At 48.3% G+C, this 8,746-nt stretch overlaps 1 protein-coding gene across 1 annotated transcript in view; it reads right to left on the minus strand.

The window, feature by feature from the left end:
- PRMT2 (protein arginine methyltransferase 2) overlaps window positions 1-8,740 on the minus strand; it is a 16,106-nt gene extending 7,366 nt beyond the window's left edge. The window contains exons 1-4 of the mRNA XM_023739055.1: window positions 7,582-8,740; window positions 6,675-6,857; window positions 1,498-1,659; window positions 86-250 (exon numbers count right to left, since the gene is read on the minus strand). Of these exons, the coding sequence (XP_023594823.1) occupies window positions 86-250; window positions 1,498-1,644 (312 nt within the window). The 5' untranslated portion in view covers window positions 1,645-1,659; window positions 6,675-6,857; window positions 7,582-8,740. The remainder of the gene's footprint in view (window positions 1-85; window positions 251-1,497; window positions 1,660-6,674; window positions 6,858-7,581) is intronic.
- Window positions 8,741-8,746: the final 6 nt, after the last annotated feature.

Consider the following 8,746-nt stretch of genomic DNA (forward strand, 5'->3'; position numbering starts at 1 on the left):
GGGCCCCCCTCCCCGTCACGTGACATCACCTGACCCGGGCCACCCCGTCACATGACACTGCCTGACCAGCATCGCCCCCTCTCACCAGCAGGCAGGTCCCCATCCACTCGGACACCAGCACATCCACCTTCTCTGGAAGCACCACATCCTCCACCTTCTGCTGGAACACGGTGATGGTGTCGGCGAAGCCATTCTGCAGGACCAGCTGGCCCGTGTGCTGCGCCATCTCGCTGGCCTCCACGGCGTACACCTACGGCCGGGACAGAAGCCCATCGGGCAAGCGTGCTGAGAGGCTTCTGACCCCACTCCGCACGCCGGCTGTCGCATCTCTGGGTCTGAGTCGACTGAGGCAGCTGGACTAGAATCGACATCAGAAAGCCACTGCTGGCAGCAGGAGAAGGAGACAGGTCTGGATGGCGGTGGGCAGGGCAAGGCCTGCCGCCACACGGCCCCGGCCACGCACCTACTCTGGACACTGACAGTGCCTGGAGGGGCTCTGTTTCCAGACAGAAGAGCTGCCTCTAGTCCCTCTCCCTCCTGCACGTCTGCCCCACCCAGGACCACCCACTCTAGGAAGCCCTCCTGGCTAAGGCTGGTGGACAGGCTTGTGCACACACAGCCAGGCACAGCCTACAGCCAACCCTGGAGGCTCCTGGAGCCCAACGGCACAGCCAGAGGCTGTCTCTGTCTCCAGTGACTGCACCAGGCGACTCGAAACAGAGGGTCTCGGAGGACGGCCCAGCGGAGCACAGCCAAGGCCAAGTCCCAGTTCTGGCAGAATCTGGGTCAGGCGGGCCCTATAAAACAGGACTGTCAGCCACCGGTGCCAGGTGTCACAAGGCACAGCTCACCACCACAGGCAGACAAGCCTTAAGGCGAGAGGGCCACGTTTCAGGGGGAGTGAGGGTCTGTCACAAGGCACAGCTCACCACCACAGGCAGACAAGCCTTAAGGCAAGAGGGCCACGTTTCAGGGGGAGTGAGGGTCTGTCACAAGGCACAGCTCACCACCACAGGCAGACAAGCCTTAAGGCAAGAGGGCCGCGTTTCAGGGGGAGTGAGGGTCTTTCATGTCCCGTGAGGTGGGCGGTACTCTGAGCAGGGCGAGGTCTCAGACCCTGACCACAGGGTGCATCACACCCCGATAGTGATCTGCACACTGCAGCCCAGCTTGACATGGGACACTTGTCTCTGCTTCCAGCTAAATAAATGTTTTACAAAAATACCCCCCCAAGCACCTCACTCTGGTATTTCCTATCCTGCCCTATTCCATTCCGTGGAAAAACAAGTGCCGTTTATGCCTCATTATGCCTCACAAGGCTCGGCCCCCGACTGGGAGCTGCTGCCCACTTCCGCAAACACAGTGTCTGGCATAAGGGACACTTCACAAAGACAGCTGCATGAACAGACAATTCGAAAGTGAGTTTCCCAGCAGGGAACCTTCTCGGTGCGCCCGCCTCAGCACCAACAAGCTGGAGGACCAGCGTTTCCTACTCACAGCTCTGGGCTGAGCGTGATGCGCACAGAAGAGGCTGATGATCCCGGTTCCACAGCCAACGTCCAAAATCACTTTATCTTTCAGGGAATCTTTATTCTGTAGGATAACGTTGTGGTACTTAGTTGTTCGTGGCTGGTCGGCCAACATTTCCAAGTGAAGTTTCTAGAGGAAATACACATGTAGAATCACTGTCATTAGCCTAACGTATGTGGAATTCTGGTTTAAGACAGAGGATTAGAGCCAGGATGAGCACCTTGTAGCCCTCCACTCGGAACAAATAGGTTTAAGAAAGCAAAAATATACCAGCACACAAAAGTCAAAGTGGCCGATAAACGAGTGATGCAGAAGTTTCCAGCATCCTCCCGGCTCAGCACGGTGCTCCCCGTAGCTTCTCGCTACGTCCTCTCCTAAGAGCCAGGCAGGTGGAGAAACAGCTGTGGACCAGTTGGGATGGAGGTGCGAATGTCAGCCTCGGACCACCGCCAATCCCACCCGAGACAGCAGGAACTCCCACATTCCCAACACCAGGCGCCACCTGGTCAAGCAACCACCAAGAGAGAGCACCAGAAGCACATAGGAGCCGAGAGGGACCACCAGAGGGAGCTCACAGGGGCCCTTGGCAAAGGCTGCAAGCTCCCTCTGCAAGGGGCCCAAAAATCACATTTCACGCACAGATTTGCCCCTTGTTCACTCAAGGAGTGCAGACACTATAGCTCAGGAGAGGGAGATGACACCAAGCTGGAGAATAACCCTGGCCAACTCTCCGGGAGGAGGACCCCTCAAAAGCCAAGGCTAATCCCCCAGTAGGGGGACTCAGAGAAAGGCTCACGCAGGACAGTGAAGAAAGCCACAGAAGGGTGGTCAGAGCCCCCATCTACAGACAAGGCCACACAGACACAGCACTGCCTCCTCCAGTCGTCCCATTCTCCATCCCCACGCCTGCATCTCACTTCCTATCTTCCATCCCCGCCCCCCAGCACTTTCGAACTGTAGAAAGCCCAGCCGACAACTGTATCACTAAGAGGGAATGCAGCCAAGGACGGGCCACCTAGACTGTGTCCCCACAACTAGGAGGTCTGGGAGAGCTTCCACGGCACCCTCACAAACATACTGTAGACTGAAAAATAAAGGGAGGACGGGAGGCAGGGAGCATGAGGAAAGGGAGGTAAACAGCATGAACAGGAAGAAGCACATGCTGTTCAAATGAAAATACCTCCCCTTCATCACTACAGCGTAAATTCAAAGAGGCATAAATTTAGTAAAAGAAGTACCTGAAGACAAGATGCTAAAATTACGTACAGAATGAGATTTTAAAAGGCAGGGGTGTTGCAAAGTTTAGGGGGAAATTTGAGGGCCACAACACCACCATCACAGAACTGCACGCAGAGGGTTAACCCAAACTTTCCCCTCCCGCACAAGAACCCAACCCCAGACTGGCCTTCTGCCTCTGTTCCCCTGGAGACCTTATAAAGATGGTTTGTCAACCATGTAACTCAGCAGCGCTGCTTATGCCAAAATGAACCCTGACTGGAGACTGGATCTGGGCAGAGAACTGTAAGTGCTTGGCAGGGATGCCATGGCTTTGGGCTTCCCTGAGTGTGATGACTCTTGAAATTGGGCGTGTCCCTTGCAAGGACCTTGGAAGCTTTGCCTATGAAACAATCACAAGATGTACTGGGCCTTGTGAGGTATGAAGCTTTAAAGCCAAAGTTGCTCCTACGGTGTGGATCTTGTTCCCTTGAACCTGAGCTACTGGCTTGCTACAAGGACTCTCCCCCACCCCCCGAAGACGAGCCTCTAGTCCCACCCTGCTGGCAAGCTTGGCTCCTTAGCTGACTAGTGCCAAGTATAGTTTATGGTCATTGTGTGAAACTGAAAATTTAGCAGATCCTGAGACGACCTCCCATGAGCACTGCAATGATTAATAATGATTCAGAAACAGGAATGAACAGAAAATACACAGCTAAAAAGAGGAGTACTTTACATATCACAGTGAATGTTGAGGAATAAGAAAAGGCAATCAAAGTAATTATGGAGAAAATAATAACCACAAAAGACTGACAAAGATGATCCAACTTAAGGATAACGGGTGTCCTGGACGTAGAGAAACCAACCAAAGGCACAGAAAATTTATTCAAAGAAGGAAGGAAGAACCGGCTCTGCAAAATGTTATACTGATACCAAAAAAATACAGAACAATCAACACAAAACTTAGAATCTTTTTTAAGTCATTGATTTTCAAAAATGGTGAAAGACTTCTTCATGCTTCAGGCAAGACAAAAAGCAAGCCATGTTTAAGGGGGACAGAGGAAATCAGGAGGGCCTCACACCTCTCCACTGCACCTGTAATGTCAAAATGCTGAGGAAAAGAAACTGTAATCCAAAAACATTTCTCCAGCTAACTTATGATTCAACATGAAATAATGTGAAATACAGACCCAAATCAAACTTCTGGAGGTGAAAACTATGTCTAGATGGGGTTAACAACAGATTAGACACTGCACAATAAAAAGATTAGTTAACTTGAGAGAGAGAAAACAAAAACAAACCAAAAACCTGAAAAAAAAATCAGTCGAGCATCAGTGAGCTGTGGAACAACTGACGAGTGGCCTAATACGTGTACAATTGGAGTCTACAAAGGAGGAGACAGAAAATAATCTTCAAAAAGGCCTGAAAATTTTCTAAATTTGATGATAACTACCCAAGATGGTCAACAAACTCCAACCTTAAGAAGCATGAAGAAAACAAACACCAAAACACGTCATGATAAGGTAACTTCAAACAACTGATAAAGAGGAAGTCTTATAAGCAGCCAGAGAAAAATGACACAGTCTGTACAGAGGTACAAAGAAAATGATGACAGGAGATTTCTCATCAGAAACCATACAAGCCAGAAGACAGTGGAGCAGTGACTTTAAAGCAATGAAAGGGGGGTAGAAGGGAGGGAGAAACTGACAAATGAGAATTCTATACTCAGCAAAAATATCTTCTAAAATGAAGATGAAATAAAGACTTTTCTCAGCCAAGCAGAAGTTGAAAGAATTCAACAACAGCAGATGTGTACTACAAGAAATGTTAAAGAAAATCTTTTGCGGGGAAAAAAAAAAAAGATACCAGATTGAAATACAGATCTACACAAAATAAAAGCACCAAAAAAGGTAACTCTATAGATAAATACAATTTTTTTTAAATATTTAAATCTTTTTAAGAAGATAATTGACTAAGGCAAATATGGTAACAACATATTGTGAGGTCTATAACATACGCAGAAGTAAAATTACGACAATGTGGTAAAACGAGTTCCTTTATGTGGCCTTCTGCCTTGGTTCTTTGTAAAAACAGCTTGAGAGTTCCCTCCCCCCCACCCCCAAGCCCTGAGGAGTTACCTTTGCCCTAGTTTTCTACCCCAGAGGGTTTGTTACATTTCCTGGGTAAGCTGTAAACAGCTTGGTTGGATTGCCTGGTCCTGGGCTGCAGCCTGCCCTGTGATTGGTATGTACCTTCCAGGGATTAGTTAACTATGCAAATGAAGTGTCTGTAGCTTATTATGCAAAGGAAGTCTTTGTGGCCTACCAAGAGGGGAACTGGTCAGTTTGCGGCCCATGCTGGGAGACGCCATCTTGAAACTGACAAAGAGTGGTGTATATACATGCAGACAGCCCCACAGGTTTTTTCCGAAAGAGACAGGACGAGAAGCAGAAGGAAGAAAAAAGAGAGAAGGGAAAAAAAGCAAGAGAGGAGGCAAGAAACCTCCTTAAAAAGCTGTAACATGGGTCAAGGGCGGTAACACTGAAGACCGTGACAGGCCCAGAAAGGGCCCAGTGGCAGAGCTGCAGCAGCGACTGACAGCAGGGCCCAGAGGAGCCTGTCCTGAGGGACTGAAAGGTCTGTCCTCAGGGGGCCAAGAGGAGTCTGTCCTCAGGGAGCCAAGACAAGCCTGTCCTTGGGGGGTCGAGAGGAGTCTGTCCTCGGGGGGCTGAGAGAAGCCTGTCCTCCTGTCCTAACGGGGCCGAGAGGAGCCTAGTCCTCAGGGGGCCAAGAGGAGCCTGTCCTCAGGGGCTGAAAGGAGGGCTGTCCTCGGGGGGCCAAGAGGAGTTTGTCCTCAGGGGCTGAAAGGAGGCCTGTCCTCAGGGGACCGAGGGGAGCCTGTCCTCAGGGGCTGAAAGGAGGCCTGTTCTCAGGGGGCCAAGGGGAGCCTGTCCTCAGGGGCTGAGAGGAGACCTGTCCTGAAGGGGCTGAAAAGAGGCCTGTCCTCACAGTGCCGAGAGGGGCTGGTCCTGAGGGGGCCTAGAGGAGGCCCGCCCTGAGGGGGCCGAGAGGAGGCCCTCCCTGAGGGGGCCAAGCAATGGCTGAGAGGAGCTGAGAGAGCTGTCTTGCACTGAAGAAGGGAAGGACGTGCTCTCCACTTCGGGGGAGTCTTCCAGACTTTTCCTACACACTTCCTGATCCTGAATTGCAGCCAGTTGATCCTGATCCCAAGTTGTACCGTTACTTCCTTAATAAACCACTTAACGGTAAGTACTGTCTGTGAACTCTGAGTGGCCAATGCAACGAATTATCAAAGCCAGCAGAGAAGGAGCGAGTGCCGTGGGGAGGACGGCTGATGTAGGAATTAGTAAAAAGGATGGACTGTGTCTGACTTCCACCTCCTGGAATGAGCCTTGGGCTGATCTTGCTTCTCATCATCTCCCGATACCAGACAGGTTTCTGACGGTACAACGAGCATCACATCTAAACCATAGGTCAGCAAACTACAGTCTGTGGGCCAGATCCAGCCCACCACCTGATTTTGTATGGGTTTGCAAGCTAAGGGTATTCACATTTTTAAATGGTTAAAAAAAACTCAAAAGGAGAATTATATTTTGTGATACCTGAAAATTATACGGAATTCAAATTTCAGTATTCATAAATAAAGTTATACTGTAACACAGCCATGCTCATTGCTTACGTGTTGTCTGTGGTTGCTTTTGTGCTATAATGACGGAATTAAGCAGGCAACACGGGGACTGTGTGACCCACTGAGCTGAAGATATTTACTATCTGGCCCTTTACAGAAAATGTCTGCCAACCTCTGCTCTAATCAATGAACAGAGGAAGCACAGAGATTATTTTCTTCAAGTTAGAACTTAAAACTGGAGAGAAGAAACCACCATCCCACAAAGTATGAAGAACAATACCAGAGTTCCGTAGCTGCCAAAGTACTCTTCGTCTTGCCACGTGTCTTCAGGGTCATCCTCCTCCCAGTGTTTTCCGACATGGTTAGCTGGCACGTAACCGCAGCACCCTGCACGCTCACCCCACCACCAATCAGCGGTGGTTTGTCTCAGGATGAGAATTTTTTCTCCTCTCAAAAAACTGAGCTGGGGAAAGAAAAGGAAAAAAAAAGAAAGTGAATAACCTACGAGTAAGATTAATAACTGATATTTCAACCGTGGCTTGATGATAAATCCTGGCAGCCAAAACATGGTCATTTCAAAAAGGAGTCAGTGGGTAGTTACAGCAACAAAATGACATCAGATGGAGAGATTTCTGCAAAACACCTACTGAAAGAACAGCACAGCTTATTGGATATTTTAAAAAAGAAAACAGAAGGTTAAATATTTCCAATAAGGCTTAGAACGGAATTTCTAAACAACCTCTTCACTGTAACTCGGTTATGCAGTAGCCAATTTAGTTACTGGGGACTTAACTCTAAAAAATTCCTGTTACAAAGTAAGGAAAGCTACACTCAAGCAGGTATGAAAAAAATAAATAAAGTTTCTCGCCTGACTTTTCATTAACTGGAGTAAGTTCTTCACCCAAAACTGGAACAGGTGATTCTTCCCCACCCTGCTGATGGCTCTCGTCCTCACCCAGGTGTCTTTCCCACCATGCTTGCGGTCTGAATTTGTTAGGTAAGGAAGAGAAAGGTTTCATGTGGTTCTGAACACCTGAATATATCTTTATTTAACTCTGGAGTGACTTCTGGTTAGGTCCCCCAGCACAGGCAAAACTGACATCTAATTTTGCCACGGAGCACACGGAAAGTCATTAAAAAATGGGATCTAATAAGCACGCTTCCTCGTGCGTGGGGCACGCAGCTACCTGCGTCTCATCCGTAGCAGAATAGTCTGCGATGGCCACAAACTCCTCGGGCTGCACGCCCTCCTGGAGGGTCTTCTCTTCACTGTGCTCCACGGCTGCTTCTTGTTCCTGCTCAAAGCCAAAAAAATCACAGGTAAAGGAAGGTGAACTTTCTTAAACATAAATCCTTCTGCGGGTCTCTGGCAATTTTCATAGGAGAAATGTCTGGATACGAAATAGATGTATCAAAGACCATGAATACTACTGACTCTGATACATACCACCAATTCCCTCTGAAAAGGCTGTGCCTTATACTTCTGCCATCTCTGCTTCCTCTGCTCATTTGTTGCTGAAAGCAACTTACCCATGATTCTATACCCTCGCCAACAACAGGTATTATCAATTGCTTTAATCTACGTCAATCGGATGGGTAAAATCCCATGTCTTCGTTCCTTCCACTTGCCTTTCTTTGATTAATGAGGTCAAACACGTTTTTAAGTACTTACTGGTCATTTGTCGTTTTTATTGTGCTTAACTGCCTGTCACATCCTTACGCTTTCTCCCACGATTTGTTTTAGAACAGTGTTTTTTCTTTCTGGTTCGCCCTCCATCCCCGACCCTTGCTACACCCACACTGTCATCCCTCACCCTTCACCACCATCTCTGGGTAATCTATACTAACCACCTGATGCACGGCCTTCCATACCTTCTCCATGCCCATGCCATGTGCAACTACACTCAAGCCCATACACAGAGGGTGTTTTTCCTCTTTCGACATTAAAAAAAAATATGTTGCTGTTACTGTGTGCCATCGAATCAATTACAACTCATAACGACCCTATAGGACAGAGCAGAACTGCCCCATAGGGTTTCTCAGACTGTAATCTTTACAGGAGCAGATCACCAGGTCTTTTCTCTCGTGGAGCAGCTGGTAGATTCCAACCGCCAACCCTTCTGTTAGAAGCCCAGTGCTTAATTATTGTGCCTGCAGGGCTCCTTTAAAAATATTAACAGATCCTTTTTTTTTTCTTTTTTTTGTATCAGCTTTTCTTACTCATACAATATCTTGTGGAAAAACTCCCCAAGGTAACTGGTAGAATTATAATCTATTATTTGCAATGGCTGCATAACATTCCACAGTATGAATGAATATAGCTTGAATTTTCAGCCATTTCTATCAATGGGC

The sequence above is a fragment of the Trichechus manatus genome, unplaced genomic scaffold, assembly GCF_000243295.1.
Source record: "Trichechus manatus latirostris isolate Lorelei unplaced genomic scaffold, TriManLat1.0 scaffold00128, whole genome shotgun sequence".
Taxonomy (NCBI): Eukaryota; Metazoa; Chordata; class Mammalia; order Sirenia; family Trichechidae; genus Trichechus; species Trichechus manatus.